Source organism: Antechinus flavipes, chromosome 6 (assembly GCF_016432865.1).
Source record: "Antechinus flavipes isolate AdamAnt ecotype Samford, QLD, Australia chromosome 6, AdamAnt_v2, whole genome shotgun sequence".
Classification (NCBI taxonomy): Eukaryota; Metazoa; Chordata; class Mammalia; order Dasyuromorphia; family Dasyuridae; genus Antechinus; species Antechinus flavipes.
In genome coordinates, this window is record NC_067403.1 from 227,030,860 (window position 1) to 227,051,426 (window position 20,567).

The 20,567-nt window shown below is 33.2% G+C and overlaps 1 protein-coding gene across 2 annotated transcripts in view; it reads right to left on the minus strand.

Annotated features, from left to right (window-relative positions):
- Positions 1-20,567, minus strand: part of CCDC73 (coiled-coil domain containing 73) — a 108,557-nt gene that overhangs the window by 38,635 nt on the left and 49,355 nt on the right. For both annotated transcript variants that reach the window (XM_051966962.1, XM_051966961.1), the window contains exons 7-8: positions 18,879-19,014; positions 18,539-18,618 (exon numbers count right to left, since the gene is read on the minus strand). In XM_051966962.1, the coding sequence (XP_051822922.1) occupies positions 18,539-18,618; positions 18,879-19,014 (216 nt within the window). The remainder of the gene's footprint in view (positions 1-18,538; positions 18,619-18,878; positions 19,015-20,567) is intronic.

Consider the following 20,567-nt stretch of genomic DNA (forward strand, 5'->3'; position numbering starts at 1 on the left):
TTTAAATATATTTTTTTTTTAAATTTGGGTTCTAAGTTCTCTCTCACTCCATCCTTCTCCTCTTCCTTAAGGCAGTAAGCGTTATGACACAGGTTATATAAATGTGTTCATGCAAGTCATTATAACATAAATTCTAAGAAGAATGACAGAATAAACAATGATCAGGAAATCTAAAGATAACATAGAGAGGATCATTTTTTCTCCAGTAAGAGATCATGAATTTAGCCCACAGGACAGTGATAAAGACAAGATATGTGGAACAAAGACAGGCCTGGAGGCCTGTCACTCTGACCTCAGAGAAGATACCCAAATTTACTCTCTGAGGTTCAGAACAACATAGACTGAAACTGAAATATAGAGGCTAGGAAATCCAGGATCCTAAATGTGATCATTTAGGCCGGAGTTGTCCTCAAACTTTTTTAAATAGGAGGCCGGTTCACTGTCCCTCAGACTGTTGGAAGGCTGGACTATAGTAAAAATAAAAACTTTGTTTTGTGGGCCTTTAAATAAAGAAACTTCATAGCCCTGGATGAGGGGGATAAACATCCTCAGCTGCTGCATCTGGCCTGCGGGCCGTAGTTTAAGGACCCCTGATTTAGGGCCTTCTAAAATTTTGAAGCTCTCTGCCCTGAGATGCCCCATGATCCTTCAAGAACATAGCACTAAATGATAAAAGAACAAAGAGTCAGAACACTAGAAAATACATATCAAGAACACACATGGCTACAAAATCCTCTCCAAAAGTTTTCAGTTCCTGGGCTTCTAGGAAGTAAACCTGCAAGAATCAATAAACAAACAAACAAAAAAAAATCAATAAACAATGAACAAACAAATAAAAAGACTCCCATAAAAGGAAAGACTTCAATTACCAAGCAAATAAAATTAGGGATCACACAAAATTTAGCAGTAAACAAAGAAAAGAGCAAAGAACATGCAATATGGTACTCTAAAAGGCAAAGAAAAAGTAGGCTTACAACCAGGAATAATTTTTCCAGCAAAACTAAGTATAATACTACCACAGGAAAAATAACCAAGTCTCTTTAATGAAACAGAGGACTTACAAGCAAGCCTTCTTGATGAAAAGATCAGAGCTAAGTAGAAATTCTGAAATATAAACCAGGCATCAAGAGAAATATCAACAGATAAATATAAGTAAGAAATCAGGATGAACTATAAATGGATAAAATTTTCATATTCCAATGAGAAAGATAATCTAAGTGTCAGTTGAGAACAAGAGTTCCTAAAGTCTTCAAAGGTAATAAAGGGAGGCAAATCTTACATAAGACCTGGGAGTGGTTTTGTAATCTTAATGATCTTAAAAGAATAAATGAAAGGGAATGTTATACTATGGGGGTAAAGGAAAGGGATGGAAGAGTGAAGGAACTTATTATCTCACCTCTATGTAAATAAAAATATATATAAAAGACAAAGGGGTAGGAAAAATCAGGCATCAATTGAATATCACTTTCATCTTTATCTACTTTGGCCAAAAAAGCATAGAACACACACACACACACAGAGAGAGAGAGAGAGAGAGAGAGAGAGAGAGAGAGAGAGAGAGAGAGAGAGAGAGAGAGAGTTAGTTCATTGTAGAAATAAAACTCAAACAAGGAAGCAGGAAGGAATGGAAGAGGGGAGAATAAGAGGGAATAGATTCAGAAAGGGATTAGTTATAAGTAAAACAAATTCTAACCTCAGAATAGGGACAGTGAAAAGAAGTTTAAAAGCTAATGAGAGAAGTAGAAACTGATTGCACAAAGCATGAATGCTAAGCACATTCCTCTCTCCATTCTCTTATATGAAAGACATGATGGGAAGAAAAGAGAGGAAAAAGTATGAGAAATCAGGATAGAGAAAAAAACATAATTAATTATCATAAATGCAAATGTGAATGGGATGAACTCACACATGAAATGGAAGAGGATAATAATATAGATTAGAAAAGAGAATTCAAAAACATATTATCTACAAGAAATAGAAAAAATATATTAAAACAAATATAGAGTTAAAAGAAGGAGATTAAACAAAATTTAATATCATTTAGGTTATTGCCCTAAAATGGATGTGGGAATCATAATCTCAAAGTAGTAGTGAAGCTACACTAAAATAACAGGGAAACTACATTATATTTAAAGGTGCCATAGACAATGAATTAATGTCAACATTTAAGATGTATGCACCAAATGACAATATGTAGATATTTAATGAAAAAATTAAACAAGTTACAGAGAGAATTGATGGGGTTGGGGTAGAAACACCTAGCTTGAAATAAACATGTAACAAATTCACAATGGCCTTTCTCTGGCAAAAGCTAAATTTATTTAGGGAAGAAGTTACAGACAAAATGAAGAGGTAAAATAGGCACCTGAGGTGGCAAATATGAAATAGAGTTGAGAGTGCAAAAGGGTTACAAAGGAAAGGAATTTGCAAGAATTTATTAAAGGAATATGCCATGAGGCCTAAGCATGCCATTGACCAACCAGAATTAGCTATTAAAGAGAAAGACACCATTACAGGAAAGGCACTATGAGGAGAGAGACTTACCTCATAGTGGGCTTAGTTCTGAAAAGGACTTTGCAAAGATTTTCATCATAATCAGATCTTTTTTAAGGGAAATATAGCCTCGGGGTTTCCCACCTACAAAGGTTTGAACTCTAGAAGGAGGGTCAAGATGCTAGATGGAATACACCTGGCAGATCAGGTCCCAGACCTATCTGTAATCAATATTTCAAAGGTTGTTTAAAAATGAGTAGAGATTTGAGGGATAAAGAAGTTCTATCCTCACAATTACTCTATACTAACAAGATAGAATGGAAATTGGTTCTATATGATAACTGCTAGGTGGACTTCTTTCTGATAGGAGAACATAGTTTGCATCCAAATTAGATAATAAAAAAAATAATAGGTAGGGACCTCAATGTATCTTTTCAAATCCTTAACTTTAGAATGAAGTTAAGAACCTGAGTGGACTTTTAGAAATATTTTTATAATAGATTTCTGTCAATTATTGAAAGAAAATAAAAAGCAGTATGCCTATTTCTCAGCTATGCATGACACCATTAAAATTTAATCCTGGTTTAGAGCATAAAAACTTCACAAATACAAAAGATTATAAATATCAAACACATTCTTTACCAAGCATGGTGCAACAACAATAACAAAAATTCAATAAAAAGCCATTGAAAACAGTATTAAAAATTGATTGGAAGCTAAATAACAATCCTAAAGAACCAGTATGTCAAAAAAATCACAGAAATAATAAATAATTTCATTAAAGTTAATAACAACAATAAGATGATATGTCAAAAGTTCGGCATGCAGCAGAAGAAATCCTTCACAGAAAATTTCTCTCTCTAAACATTTCCATCAATAAAAGAAAAGAACAACAAATTGGGCATTTAAAAAACAATTAGAATCAAAATTTTGAAAACTAATGAAAATAATAACAAAGCAAAGTAAAAAATCTAGGAGCTGATAAAAAAAAAGTATTAACTAATTTGGTTTTTAAAAGAAATACCAAATCATTAGTATTAAAAATGCTAAAAGGGAGAATTCAGCAAAAAAAAAAATAATAATAATAATAGTTTATTAGAAACTATTTGTGCAACTATATTTCAATAAAACCAAAATATTAAAATAAATATGTGAATATTTATCAAAAAGTAAAATACCCAGATTAACAGAACAAGAAATAAAAAATGTAAATAACTTAGTTTCAGGAGAAGAAATTGAACAAGCCATAAATAACCTCCCAAGGGAAAAAAGCCCTGAGACCAGAGAGATTTACAAGCATATCTATCAAACATTCAATGAATAATTAATTCCAATAATATACAAACTGTTTGAAAAATAAGAAAAGAAAAGATCTCGCCAAATTCCTTCTATAATATAAATATAATATTATTACTTAAACCAGGAAGAATCAAAATGGAAAAAAAAATCTATAAGCCAATATTCCTAATGAATTTAGATGCAAAAAATTTAAATAAGACATTAGCAAAAAAGCTACAGCAACATAGCACAAAAATACACTAAAACTAAGTCAGGTTTATGTTATAAATGCAAGATTGGTTAAATATAAGGAAAAATATAAAGACAATAGAGCAAATTAATTACAAGAACAAAATCATATAATTATATTGATTGACACAAAGTTTTTTTCTATCAGTTTATCTAAAGCAAAGAGTCAGCATTTTATATCATGCAAATAAAGTAAAAGTTTTTTCTATAAAATCAAGGGTGAAACAAGAACATCTATTAAAACCATTACTATCTGATGTACTAATGGAAATGCCAGCTACAGCAACAAAATTAGAAAAAAAGAAAGGAATAAAAATAGGGAAAGAGAAAACAAAGCTATCCTTTTTATGAATGATATGATGGTTTATTTAGGAAATCCTAAAGAGTCAATTAAAAAACTAATTGCAACAATTAAGAATTTCAAAGTTGCAGGATATAAAATAAATCTACATAAATTATCAGCATTTCTACATGTTACCAACAAAACCTAATAGGAAGAACTAGAAAGAGAAATTTTAAAATAATTACAGAATGTGTAAAATATTTGAGAGTCTAACCACCAAAATATATATAGAAACTCTGTGAAGACCATCATAAAGAACTTTACGAAAATAAAGAAAATCTGAAGAAATAAGTTGCATATGAGTAGAGTCAATATAATAAAAAGGACAAAACTTCTTAATGTATTTATTCAATGCCACACTAATCAAACTATCAAAGTATTCATTCATAAAGCAAAAAAAATTTTTAACAAAATTAGACCAAACAAAAGATTGAGCATCTCAAGAGAAATAATGAAAAAAATAATAAGTGAGAAGATACTAGTTTAAAAATAGAAAGATGAATCAGTGAAAAACAGGAAGTATATAATATACCAAAGCAAAAGAACTCAAGAAGAATATTTAGACCAGCACTTTATACCATGTATCAGAATTAGTTCCCAAATGCATACATTTTAAATATAAAAGGTCACATCATAAACTAGTTAGAAAAACAAGGAAGAAATTTCCATTAAAATCTATGGATAAAGGAAAAGTTATAAACAGAAAATATTACATAATGGACAAATTTTGATTATCTTACATTGAAATTTTTTTGTATAAACAAGAGCAATACTGATTAAATTAAAAAGAAAACAGTTAATGGGAGAGAGGGGATTGTAGCAAGTTTCTGTAAAAAGTTTTCATTTCCAGAATATATAAAGAATTGTTTTCAAATTTATAAGAATAAGAGCCATTCCCCAATTGATAAATGGTCAAAAAACGGTTGGATCACATGGTACATGGAGGGAAGATAATTGGAAAAAATAACACAGGGTCAAACTATGGGGACCTTTAAATGCCAAATAAAGGAATTTTTATTTTGATCTAGATACAATAAGGAACCACTTCAGCTTACTAAGTGAGGGAAAAGAAGAGTGACATGATCATTCCTAAATTTTAGGAAAATCATTTTGGCCGTTGAGTGGAAGATAAACTAGACTAGAGAAAGACTTGAGGCAGGGAAACGAGTCAGCAGGCTATTATAATAGTCCAGATAAATGGTGCTAAAACTAGAATGATGACTAGATAAATAGAGAAGAAGGAGTGTATATTAGAGACATTGTAGAAGAAGAAATGGAAAGATTTAGCAACAGATTTTCTATATGAGTGAGGGTGAAGATTCAAAGGTGATCCTGAGTGATGAGGAAGATGGTGATGCCCTTGACGTTAACAGACTAAGTCAGAGGGAGGAGAGCTTTCGAGCAAAGAGAGTAAGTTTGGTTTTGGAGTTGTCAAGTGTGTGATGCTTCCCAGACAGCTCATTCCAAATGTTCAGAAGGTGGTTAGTAGTGTAGAACAGAAGGTCGGGAGGGAGACTAGGACTCAATATCTAGATCTTAGAATCATTAGCATAGAAATGATCATGGAACCCAAGGGATCTTATGAGATTACCAAGTGATAGCATGTAGGAAGAAAAGAGAAGGCCCAGAACAGAGCAATGCGGATACTTCCAAGGAGACCCAGAAGGATCAGTCATCCTGGTGGAAAGAGAACCCAGAGGAGAGTATGCAGGAGGAGGAAGTGATCAACAGGCTCAGTGAAGCAGAGAAGTCAAGAGAGATGAAGACTGAACAGAGGATGCTTGTCTATTCTCTTCTGAGTAGCCACAGACTTCAGTGAGGAGACTATAGAATTCTAGAACTTGAATGCTATTTCCCCCAAAATAGCACATACACAGAGAGAATGAGTATTTCGAACAAGGAAGAAAACTTAAAAGAACTACAGAGATTAAAGGGACATCAAAATAAATCAGTTCTTTCAGAAAATAAATAGTTAAATTTGTTTAAGAATATGGAGACTCATTCTACACTGACTAAAAGGAAGCACTTGCTTGATACCTGCCAAATTGCCAAAGGCTTTTTATCACAACAAAAGATGATATAATGTATTTTAGTAATGCACATACTATTATGATACATGAATAAGAAAATAAAAAAATTACAAACATATAATGAGAGCCTTATTTATTAAGGCTTTTCTTAAAATACTTGAGCTGCTAACTTTACCCAAAAGGCAAGTGATTCCCCCAAAATTGCATGTAAATGACTATATAGTAGAAATAGCATTGGAGAAGTTTATGAGTGGGGCTTTGATAAGAGCTTTCCACAAAAAATTATATTGTTATTTTACTTGTTTTAAATTTCCTGAGTGAAGATCCAGATCAGAGACTTGAAATTGCAACATATCACTGCTTTTGAGCTAACTTCCAGGCCTAACTTACGTAAGGCATAAGGCACTGGCAATAAAAATAAAGATGAAAATGTAGAAATCTGATGAAGTTCTGTACTTGTACACTGACCTCCAATATTCTGAGAAATTTAACCCAAGTCAAATATAGAGTTGATTTTTAAGAGGTAGTATGTTATTTTTCAAGGTTTCAACATACTAAAAGCTTCAATATAAATACTGTCTTTTTACATTCTTCATACCACCCATCATCTCCCCACCTCTTTCAATGAATGAAATGAGCAGCTGAGTTATAGTTAGTACAATGCCATACAAGAAAAAATGGCCTAAACTATACCAACCTATACTTTAAATGGCAAGGGAAAAGAGAAATGTAAAATAGAAAGAAAATAGCTGGCAAAAACAAGTATTGAGAATAAATTTCTTGGCCTTTCTTCTAACATATTAATTACTTAATCTCAGAGGAGCATTAAATTAATATTAGAGACATCCTCAGCATGATTTTCCACTTAAAATATGCCTTTGATTTTATAACCTTATAGTCTTTTAAATATCCTGTACTTTAATACATTGTCTGTTTTCTAACTATTTTATTCAAAGCTGCTAGTGCAGCAAATAAACAGCACATGCTTTGATCTCATTAAATTACAACTTATAGTTCCTGGAGTCATAAATATTGTGCCCTTTTCTCCCCCACCCCTCCCTTTCTGGTATGGGGTAGTCTGTTTAATATCGCTCTCTCCTTGAGCGCTCTGACGTTTACTCAGACAAATAGCAGGGGTTATGAATGTTGTTCACAGATAGTATCAAGAATTCTTCATGATGCCATAATGGTGAACCAAGCATTCAGAACTGCAATACCTAGTTTTATCTAACAACTAAGTTCAGTCTGTTTAACTTTTCTCCACAAAACTGGAATTCCATCTTATCACAGACCAATAGTTTAAACGTTCTGGACAAAATCATAGTACAACATAAAAGAAAAATGAAGATTATCTTTAGGGAAATTAATAAATAGATATTTGAAATAAGTAATATGTATAATATGAATGCTGTCAATTGATTTTCCAAATAACTAATTTTTAACATTAACCTTAGGAAATAAATTAGTTCCAAAAATTTAAAGGGCTAAAATGCAATAAAGTACTACATTTTAACTTAAAAAGAATACAACTTCAATATCATCCTTCTAATTATGTCCTCTGGAACCATGAAAAAAAAAAGCCATTCTACTCTAGCCTCCTAGGGTCTCTTTTCAATCTAACGCTCTCCCACAACTGATAATGTGTAGTCACTGACTCCACTACTTTATTTGAAAAAGGATTGAAAAGTATCCAAATGTCAGAGGTCACTACTTGGTCATTTCATATCCTATAGAATGCCCCTAGAGAATATAATTGACCTTATCCTCCATTTACAACTACAAAGCATAGGAAAAGGAATACAGTGATCTTGATCACAATGCCATTCCACTCATACCTGGGGAGAGACATTTACCACATGCTTCTGTAAATATGCTAAGAATATGTCTCTAAAGTTTATATGAGCCTGGTCTTGGATCTGTAAGCAAGAGATCAAGCTATTTTAGAAATATAATATCCCATTTATCTAAAATAAAATACATATCATATTTTATGTGGAAAATGTGCATTTTAATATAGAAATTCATTTTATTGAAAGAAATCACATGAAATGAATGCTCTCTGAGGCATTATCATGTCATCATAAGGCAAAGCCAAAATGGAAAAAAAATCCATTTCTGAAAATAGGGATATATGTATATAACCTTACAAATTCAATTTTTAAAATCTACAAAATTAAAAGATAAGTTATTTGATCAACTCAAGAAAACAAACATAAAAATGTTAGATGCAAAGCTGAACAGTACAAATTATTGGAAATAATCTACGTGAGTTCATGAATGAACTCTTGCTTATCAGTTGCATTTTAATCTTCTATTTAGTCAAATGAATTATGTTTTTGAAGAATATTATAATGTGAAAATCTTGAAATTTAAATTAGAGGTCCAAAATCAGCTGTTTTAAGAATTAAAAGGGCATCTATCTGTTTTTAATGTGAATTTTTATTGAATATATTAAGAAAGTCTTTGTGATGAAAAATGCCATCCACATTCGGAGAAAGAACTATCGAGAACTGAATGTAGAATGAAACTATGTTCATTTTTTATTTTACCTTTCTCATGGTTTTCCCTTTTTTCTGATTCTTCTTTCACAATGACTAACTTGGAAATATGTTTATCATGATTGTATCTGTATAACCTTTTTCAGATTGCTTGCTGTCTTAGAAAAGGAAGAAGGAAAAAAAAAACTGGGAATTTAAAATCTTACAAAAATCCATGTTGAAAACTATATGTGTAATTGGGAAAAAATAAAATACTATTAAGTGGGGGGAAGAGAAATTCTTTCATATTCTACAACTTAGCTGAAAATAAAGATTTTCCTCCTATGATTCATACATAATGTCCTCTCAGGTAACTTGTTGGGAACAAGACTTATAAAGTCTAGCATATACTAGCAATCAATCAATAAACATTTAAGCACTTACAGAGGACTGGGCTCTGTGCTAGGCGCCGGGAATACAAAAACAAAATCAAACAGTACCTATAACTCAAAAAGCTCTTATTCTAATTGGGGAAGAGAACATGTACATATACACCTATATACTAAATAGATACAAAATAACTACAAGATAATTTGCAGGGAAAGACCCTAGAAGCTGAGATAAGAGAAGGCCTCTTATGTGGGAAGTAAAGCTGAGCTTTGGAGGAAACTAAAGGATTCAAAAAATCAAAGGAGAGAATACATTCCAAGCTTGGGAGATAAAGTCTGTGCAAAGGCCTAGAGAAAACAGATGGAGGGCATAATTAGCATGAAAACCAATATGGCTGGACCAAAAAATGTGAAGAGAAGTCATGTATAAGGGTAGAAAACTAAGTTGAGGTAAGGTAAAAGGGGCTTTAAATGCCCTTTTTGAGTCTGAAATAAAAGAAAATCTCTAAAGTTTCTTGAGCAATGAGGCACTATGGTCAAAATTGTATGTTAGAAAGATCCCTTTAGCAGTTGTTTAGAGAATGAATTGGAGAACAGAGAGATTTGATGAAAGGAAATTGATTAAGAGAGGCTATGACAATAGATCAACTAAGTAGTGAAGAAGCTCTGAACTAGGGAAATAGCCATGTAAATGGACAGGAGACAAGTATGAAAGATGGCATGGAGACTTAAGTGACCACACTTGGCAATGGACCACATATGTTGGGATGCGGAAGAATAATGACTCAAAGACGACTCTGAAGTTGTGAATCTGTATGATTTGAAAGTGATGCCATTGACAGTGGGAAATTCAGAAGAAAGATAGTTTGTGGGGGAACATAGTGAGTTCTGTTTTAGACAACTTGAGCTTGAGGTGGCTATAGGATTTCCAGTGGGAAATATCATGAATAGATAGGCACATCAGATTAGTGCTCAGGAGAAAGACAGGACAGATATGTAGATGTGGGAGACTTACCCATGGATACAAGAAGGAAACCTATGGGGAAATAGTAATGTCAATAAGAGAAAAAGTGCATAAAGAGAAGAGGATTCCATAATAAAGCTCTGGGAAACACCTACAGTCAGAGGGTGTCATAGATTCAGCAAAGGGAATTGAGAAGGAGCAGTTAGACTTATAGGAAGATAATCAAGACAGAGCAGTGTCACAAAATACACAGAGAGGGGAGTGTCAAGAAGGAAAGACTAGTCAAGGGTAAAATGCTACAGAGAAGTCAAAAAAAGCCACCAGATTTGGCGATTAAGGGATCATTTGTATGAGTCAGAATACAAAAGGTTGAGGGATGAGTGAGTAGTGAAGAATTGGAAACAATGTGAGTAGACAGCTTTTTCTAAAAATTTGATTGTGAGAAAGACATAGGATGATAGCTTGAAGGGAGGATAGAGTTAAGTGAACTATCACAAGAATACACAGTAGCTGAGAAAGAATATAAATTCATCTATTTATTCTGTGTGTCCCTCTCTTCAAGTATGAGAGAAAGTTTCAAAAGATGACACATTTCAACTGTCACCACACATAAAGAGCTTTCATATAGTTATCAACAATGTTCCAGCTGTAGACAGTTTTTGACCTCAAGTTCAGTATCCATGCATGTTACATTAGCAGCCCCATAACCTCAATTCTGTACCCTGGGTAATGAACTATTTCATCACTCACCTGAAATGGTGATAAATAAGTGGTATTATTTCATAATAAATTGTTAAAGAATACAATCTATCTAGCAAAACAAAAACATTTCCTTGTCAAAAATTTTGCCTTTTTTTAGGACCTTATTTGGCTAGAATTTATCTAGGGCAAAATTTTTACAACAAAGAAGTCTACTTCCATTTTTTTATATCTCTTAAAGAGGAATTTGTGGTGGAGAGGTAGGGACATAATTGCACTTTTTCCTACTCCACCATCTTAGCTCTGCCTTCCTGACACAATTCTTGAAGTAGAATTCCACTCTTTCATATTCATTTTTGGTTGATTAAATTTGTCTTAAATCTTAAATCTGTCTCCTCTTCATGTGCTTTTAAAATAAGAGTTGGCTGGTGAGTTTACTATGCCTCCATATCCTTTTCAGATAACTTCTCTTTTTTTCCTCTTCACTGAAATTGTTTCTCTTTGCATCTTCTGAAATTCATTTTTGAGAATTTCCTTTTCTTCCTGAACTAATTTTCCCTGCTGAATTTTAGGTGTTGAGAATCTATCTCATCACATGGGAGCCTGAGACAATGTCCTTTCCACCACAGGAGCAGAAATCAAATTTAAAAGAAAGGAAAATGGTCAAAGAAAGATGAGCAAAAAGCAACAAAAGAAGAATCTGACCATAGAAAGTTATTATGGTGACATGGAAGATTAAGACATAAACTCAGAAGAAAATAACAATGTCGAAACAACTATGAGCAAAATCTCAAAGAAAAAATGAGAAGTGGTCTCAAGCCAGAGAAAACTCATGGAAGAATTCAAAAAGAAGTTTAAAGTCATATAAAAGAAATAGAAGAAAAACTGGGGGGAAGGGGGGAAAGGGGAATGAAAGTGATGCAAAATAATTATGAGAAAAAGACTTAACAGCTTGGAAAAAGAAAACAATTACTTAGAAAATAAAAATGACCAAATGGAAAAGGAAATACAAAAATCCACTGAAGAATACGTACAACTGGCTAAGTAGAAAAGAAAGTACAGAAAAGAAATTCTAAAATAAAAACTTCAAGGAACATTATGGTAAAATTTCAGAACTATCAGGTTAAGGAAAAAATACTGCAAGTGGCCAGAAACAATACAATGAGCTACAATGAGGGTTATGCAGGGTTGCAACATTAAAAGATTGGAGGTCATGGAACATGATATTCCAGAAGGCAAAGGAGCTAATTCTATAACCAAGAATCATTTTCTTGTGAAATTAAGCATAATACATTATAATACATGAATAGTCATTCAATGAAATAGAAGGATTTAAACTTTCATAAGGAAGAGACCAAAATTAAACCAAAAATTTGGTCTCCAATATCAAAAACACAAGAGGAGCATAAACTAGTAAAAAGAGAAAAGAAAGCACAATAGATTCAATAGATTTAAACTGTTTACAACCCTACATGAGGAAATGATACTTATAATTTTTAATAATACAGCTAGAAGGAAAATACATAAATGGGGTACAAGTATAAAGTAAATTTAAGGGAATGACATAATAATTAAGTGATTAAAAAAGAAGAGTATGTATACTGAGTGCAGAAGGAAAGAGAAGTAGAATGGGGTAAGTTATTTCCTGTGAAGGGTAGGAAAAGACTTATTACAATGGAGGGAAGATGAGAGAGTGGACAAGAAGCATCACTTGAACCTTACTCCCATTGATATTGACTCAAAGAGAAATAATATAGCCAATCAAATGAATATTGAAATCTAACTTACCCAACAGGGAAAGAGGAGGGGAGGAAACTAAGTAAAAGGGGGAAAAGGACATTGACAGAAGGAGTTTCAGTCATTCAGTGATATCTGATTCTTCACTATCCCATGAACTATAGCACACCAGTCCCTTCAATTCTTTTCTTGCTCTCAAAGTCCATTCAAACTCCTATTCATTGTTTCCATGACACTATCTATCCATCTCATCCTCTGCCATCCCCTTCTCCTTTTGCCTTCAATATTTTTCAGTATCACTATCTTTTCCAGTGAGTCTTCTCATTATGTGGTTAAAGAATTTAAGCTTCAGTTATAGTCTGAATTAATTTTTTTTAAATTATTGACTGATTCGATCTCCTTGCTGACCTAAGGACTCTCAAAAGTCTTCTCCAACCTTACAATTGTTATTATTGATATTTCTCCTGACAATCTTAATTCCAACTTTTGATTTATCTTGATAACTTCATATGATGTACTCTGCCTATAACAAATAAAGTGACAATATACAGTCTTATTGTGCTCCTTTTCCAATCTTAAACAAATCCGTTATTCCATGTTCAGTTCTAACTGTTGCTTCTTGGCTTGCATGCAAGTACCGCAGAAGACAAGTTAAGATCATCTACTACTCTCATCTCATGAAGAATTGTCACATTTGTTGTGATCCAGACAGCCAAAGATTTTGGTATAATCAATGCAAAAATATGCTGTTGTTGTTGTTGTTGTTGTTGTTTTCTGTAATTCCCTTGCTTCCTCCACAATCCAGCAAATATTAGCAATTTAGTCTCTAGTTCCTCTGCCTCTCTGAAAACTGGCCTCTTTTCTGGTAATTCTCAGTTCACATATTGCTGGATCCTAGATTGCAGAATTTTAAGCATAATCTTGCCTGGCATGTAATATGAGTGTAATTTCCAGTAATCTGAGAATTGCTTGACATTGTCCTTCTCTAGTATTGGGACATAAAGTAATGTTTTCTAATCCAGTGGCCATGGTTGTATTTTCCAAATTTTCTGGTATATTAAGTGAAGCACTTTTATAGTATCATCTTTTAAGGTTTTAAATAGGGTTTTTAAATCTGGACTTCTATCACTACTGAATGACATGAGGTGAGATCTTTCAAGACAGTTGTGAAAATCGAATAAGGTTTCATCTACTTCAGAGTTTGAGTAGGTCTGAAGGATTTGAAGATTGGTCATATCTAAATCCCCTTCCTGCTATCCTCTATGACATCAGTTTCTCCCTGTTTCAGTCAAATATGGGCAACTATGTACTTATTGGTCAAGTTTAATTTCTTGGATAGTTCCAGCGTTTAGAATGTAAGATCCTCAGCCAATGGGGATAAGGGTCAGTGGTGGGAGGGGGTATTTGCGTTAGGGATTAAAAGTGTTAACCCTGCCCCAGAAGGTGCTTCCACCCTTCAGATTGTCTGCTCAATGGAGGGACGACCTTCTCGTTTATTAAACATAATTTTGCTTTGCTTCTAGAGATCTCTCCAGCTTTTTTATTAAATGGTGACCCCTCACCATTTCTAAACCACACACTTCTACCTTTCTTATTGTTAACAATGGTTCCTAAAACTCCCTTGACTTCATTCTCCAGGATGTCTGGCTCTGCATCAATAACCATAACTATCATGTTAAGATCTTCTAATATAGTTCTGTTGTGTATCCTTATCACCTCTTCTTAATCTCTTCTGCTTCCATTAAATTGCTATCATCTTTTATCATTCCCACATTTGCATGAAACTTTCCTTTGATATCTCCAATTTTCTTGGAGAGCTCTTTTGTCTTTTACATTCTATTGTTTTCTTTTATTTCTTTTCATTGCTCATTTAAGGAAATCTTATTTTTCCTTGTTATTCTCTGGAATTCTGCATTCAGTTGGGCTTTTCCTTTCTTCTTTCCCTTTCCTTCTTTCCTCAGTTATTTGTAAAGCCTCATCACACAACTATTTTTGCCTTCTTGCTCTTCTTTTTCTTTGGATTTTTTTTTTTTTTTTTTTTTTTTTGCTGTTTCCTATACAATATTGTGAACCTCTGTCCCTAGTTCTTCAGGCACTCTATATTCTAATCCCTTAAATCTATTCATCACCTCCACTTTGTATTCATAAGAAATGTTTAGACCTTCCTTTGTCATCTGATGGTTTTCCCTACTTTCATCAATTTAAATCTGAATTTTGCAATTTAAAGTTCATGAGTTCTGAGATACTATTCAGCTCCAGGTCTTATTTTAACTGATTATATAGAGCTTCTCCATCTTGGACTGCAAAGCACATGACCATTTTATTACTACATTGACCATGTGGTGATATTCATGTGTAGATATCCATTTGACTATATGATGATATCCACCATTTAGGTTGTTGGGGGAAAAAAAGTTTTTTTATGACCTGCAAGTTACATTGACAAAACTATTAGTCTGTACCCTGCTTCATTTTGTACTTCAAGATCAAACTTGCCTGTTATTCATGCAAAATCCCATGGATACTACTGAAGAGATAAGAGATAACTTTGAAAGATGACATTCTCAGGTCAAATGTTTAGTACAATACTGGGGAAAAACAGAGGACAATTGCAAGGGGCTCCAGTATTGATGAAATATCTGGGCCAAAGCCAAAAGGAAACTCAGCTGCAAATGCATTTGGTGATAAAAGGAAAGTCCAGTGCTATAAAAATCAATATTATATAGGACATAGAATTTAAAATCTATGAACCAAGGTAAGCTGGAATAGGAGATGGAAAGATTAAACATCACCATCTTGAATTGTGAATTGAAATGGGTAGGAATGGATTAATTTAATCCAAATGCTCACCACATAGACAAAAATGTGGACAAGAATCCCTTAAAAGAAATGGAGCAGCACTCATAATCAGTACAAAAGTGAGAACAGCAGTATTGGGGTATAATCTCAAAAATGACCAAATGAGATCTATTTGAATCCATGACAAACCATATAACATCATAGTAACAAAAGTCTATGCTCCAACTATTGATGCTGAAAAGGCCAAAATTGGTCAATTCTGTGAAGAGAAGTGGTGGGTTCCAGCCAACAGTCTATCTAATGAGATTCTTTTTCAGGTATGAATCAGACTAGACAGCCTTCCAATTCTAAATTCCAGAAAGAGCCCTGATGGGATAGATTTTATTGAATACAAATATAAGGTTTAGGGAATACATCATAGTTGTATTCAAGTAGCAAAACATTTTTCATATGAAAAGGAATTAAACTATTCTCTTTGCCCCAGAGGACAAAACTAGTAACAGTGGAATGCAGCAGAATGGCAATTGTGTTAGAGATGTTCAAAAATACAATGAATTACTTGGGGAAGTGAGGTATGTTCCCTATTACTGGAGATACTGTTTAGAATCCCAAGTTATTTAAAACTTAGCATCCTTCTACTTTTCCATTCTTCTTCTATCTTATTCCCCAACTCGTATACTTCAGTCTAGAAACACTATTATCCTGGTGGTCCACAAGCAAGACACTCCATCTCTCAGCTCTGAGCATTTCCCCTGGATTTCCCTCATTCCTGGAATGTTCTCCTCATCTCCAATTACTGGTTTTCTTGGCTAACTTTAGGTCCCCACTAAAACCCACCTTCTACAGGAAGCCTTTTCCAATTCCTCTTTGTTCTAATATCTTCCCTTTGTTAATGATGTTCTATCTTTCCTATATATAACTTGTTTGTAAATACCTATTTGCTTGTTGTCTCCCCCATTAGACTGTAAGCTCCTTCAGGACATGGGCTGCTTTTTGCGTCTTTTCATATCTCCACTGCTTAACATGGTGCCTGACATGTAACAGGTGCTTAATAAATGTTTACTGATCAAGGTTTTAATGCAAAGGCTGGTTGACCATTTTCCCTTGCTTATTTCAAGAGTTAGTTCAATATTGTCTCCTCCATTAGAATGCAAACTCTTTAAGGGTTGAGACTGTTTTTGCTTTTTCCTTTGTATTCTCAACATTTAATATTGTGTTTAACATTGTTCAGATGTTACATACATGAACATACATTAAGTGGCTAATAAATAACTCCTGATTCACTTATTGATTTTCTTAATGTTATAACAGAGATTCTTGACCACTAATTGGACTCTAAGCGTCCACATTCTGGCAAGACTGTATTTTAATAATAATAATAAGAGGGGCAGCTAGATGGATACAGCACCAGTCCTGAAGTCAGGATGACCTGAGTTCAAATCTGGTTCAGACACTTAACACTTTCCTGACTGTGTGACCCTGGGCAAGTCACTTAACCCCAATTGCCTCAGCAAAATAGTAATAATAATAATAATAGCTACCATTACATGGATTTAAGGTTTGCAAAGAACTTAAACATCTCCTTTGATCCTCATAACAATCCAGTGAAGCAGGGGCCATTATTACTCCCATTTTTTCATTTAAAGAAGCTAAATCTTTGAAAGAAATTAATTGTGCAAGACCCTACAGCTAACTGGTATCTGAGGTAGGGTTCAAACTCAGTTTACACTAACTCCAAGTCAGCCACTCTATCCACCTGCACTACTGAGTTATCTGGTTTACAAACTGAATGAAACTTTACATTTAAATGATGTTTTACTTTAATTTTCAAAGTGTTTTTACTTGGAATAGTAGAATGTTAGAGAATCTAAGTTCCAGAATTCTTAATCTTTATTCAGGCATGGACCTCTGTAGAAATCTGCTCCCTTTATCAGATTTTTTTTAAATTTATAATTGAAGGAAATGATAAATATCCATTAGAAGTTAGGGAAAATAAAGATGTACTATTTTTCCCATCCAAGTTCATAGACTCCCAAAGGTCCCTTCATCTTATAACAGAGAAAACTGAGGTCAAAGCACATGAAATAACCCCAAGTCCCATAACTATTTAATGGATGAGCCAAGACTAGGGCCTAACTTCCTTGACAGCCAGCATACCTCTCTTTTCACTAAAAGTGAAAAAACTGCCTTTTTTATTCCATATTCACAATGACTCTACATATAGGTAAATAGGAAAATAACATGCCCACTTAATAAATGATAACACTGAGGGACTGAGATTTCCTTAAGGCCAAACTCCCAGTATGAACAGAGTTAAAAAAAAAAAAAAAATCCCAGACTCCTGACTCTAAACTTAAGGTTTTTTCCACTAGGATTTCAGTGATGATTCCACCATAACATAATATAATCAATGCTATTAGAACTATAGAGAAATTAGGCCATAGTTGTCATTTTATCTGTGGATATCTAATTTGTTTCAGCTTATTAAAGCTGCAAATAACCAAATGTCAAAGATCCTGTTGGCTCTTTAAAGCCATCTTCAAAATTTATGCCATCGGTCACAAAGAAGGAGAGAGAATGTGACTCAGTTTGGAAATTATGCAACTTAAAGTTCATATTACTATACCAAAGAGCACATTTTTTTTTGGCAGCCCTATGATCAAATATGTAGCAATTTTCAGCCATTATCCTACAAGACTAGGGGAGGATCAGACCTGTGATTTCATTGGCATAAAAAAGTCCATCAGGAAATTCTCTGTGCCAATTATTGTGCACTGATAGTCTAATAAAATTGCCTGGAGAAATGAGAGATTAGCCAACTTGTTCAGTGTCATGGTAAATCCAGGCCTTTTGGCTCTCTATTATAACACACGTTCAATCTTACCAAATAATCTCACCATCTAGATGATGTAGTGGATAGAGCATTGGCCCTGAAATCAGGAGAATTTGAATTCAAATCCAATCTCAAACACATAACATTTACTAGTTGTGTGACTTTGGACAAGTCACTTAACCACAATTGCCTTGCAAAACAAACAGAAAATAATCTCGCATAATGCTGTCAAGTCTATGGCTCCTACCTGTTTTAAACTATGTACTTCAGATTCTAGTTTTTTATTTACTGTTGACAGTCTCTTATTTAACTGGATTGCTTCATGTACTGCAAATAGATAAAAATATTTAGAAAAAATATTATATTTTAAATATGCCATATTATTATTATTGTACAATCATCTGCTCAGATAAAATAAAAATTAAACCAAAGCTAACATGATTATTATCTGGAGAGAATTTTAAAAATATTCAAACTACCTTGTTTATTGAAAACTACAATAAATGCCATTTTAATCATCTCATTTAAAGCAGTTTAAATGTTCTTCATTGAATTATTATATAAAATGTTTAAAGTATAACACTTACCATTCTGTTCTAATTTTTCATGACTTTCTTTTACCATTGTAAATTGGCATGTGATTGTAGCATAATATTTCTCTATTTCATTCAATTGCTTATGATGATCTTCTTTAGCCAAGAGGTTTAACTGGAGTTTTTGTTCCTATTTTAAACAATAATATTAAACTTCAAATTTAATATAGTAACATTCAATTTCAGTACATTATATTAAGCAAATGAATCATTTTATAACAACTATGGCAAAAAATTCCAGCAGATATGAATTATTGATTCCTCAAAATCATGTATGGAAATGTTTAGGTTTTATTATATTTCTAAATCTATATTCACTTGGTTTGGGGGTAATTTTGTTATTCTCATAAGAAATCCACATTGGGGGCTATATCTCTCTGGTATCCAATTTTTTATTCAAGATCAATAGGCAAATGAAGAACAGAAAGAAAGCAATATTTTGATTAATCATTTAAACATCTTAATTCTCCTTTCTAGTACAAAAAAATTAGGCTTAAAACAATTAAATTCTTGAACAGTTTCAATAAATACTATAAAACAGTCATAAACATTTATCAAGTATCTATTAGGTACAAGCACTAAGCTAAGCCCTGGGTTTACAAATAAGAAAAGAAAAACTATTTACAGTCCTTAAGAAACATATAATTCAATGGGGGAAAATAATCCAAGAGAGACCACCAGAGAATATCCAATAAGGGGGCATGATTTTTGCAAGTTACAACCAAACAGAATAGCTGATGGGAAATATCATCTGTCCACGGTTACACCTTAAACCCAGTTTTTCATTGTCTCTCCTAGACTTCTGCAATCCTCTATTCTCCTGGCCTCCAGTATTTCCTCACTCTAAGCCATATCTAGGCATCACCATCAGATGGTCCTTCTGAAAACAGAATCGTTTCATACAGAAAACAGTATGTTATTCCCCTATTTAAAATGGTTGGCCACTCTAGTCACTTTTTTAAATTGGGCATTCAGGATTCTGCATATCCCAGTTTACATTTTCTTTCCTTATTTATCATTATATCCCTCTATTTCAAACAAACTGGACTTGTCTCCATTTCCATATGTAATCTCCCTCTCCCCCCCCCAAAAAAAAAAATCCTAACCATTCTTCAGGGCCCTGTTCAAATGCCTTTCTTTTAAGAAGCCAAATTCTTTGATACTGTGAATTACACAACTTCTCTTTTCTCTAAATTCCTATAATTACTTTGCATCCCTTTTATAACTTGCCATATTATATTTTGTATTCAAACTTAATTTACTTGCTTATTTGTCTTAAATCTTCCTACTAGTCTATAAGTTGAGAGCATGTCTTGTTCGTGTTGTATCCCATCATAAATACTGTACGCAAACAACAAACAATTACAAACAGCTGGTAAATCTGAGTGGAAGAGACCTGGGTTCAAACCCTGCCTCTTAATATTTGATAGTAATTAAATGACAATTTTTGTAAGCATCTTAAAATGGAGGTAATACTATCTATGTCAAGCATTATTATTTAATACCTTCACACTGTTATTGTGAGGAAAACACATTATAAACTTGAAGACTTTACATAAATGCTAGTTATTATTAATTTAGTTGTCAGGAAGAACACATAAAGAAATCTGTGACAAGGGGGAGTCCCTAGCATTGCCTTTGAGAACCCAAGGTCAATTCTATAAGAACAATTTATCAGAGTAG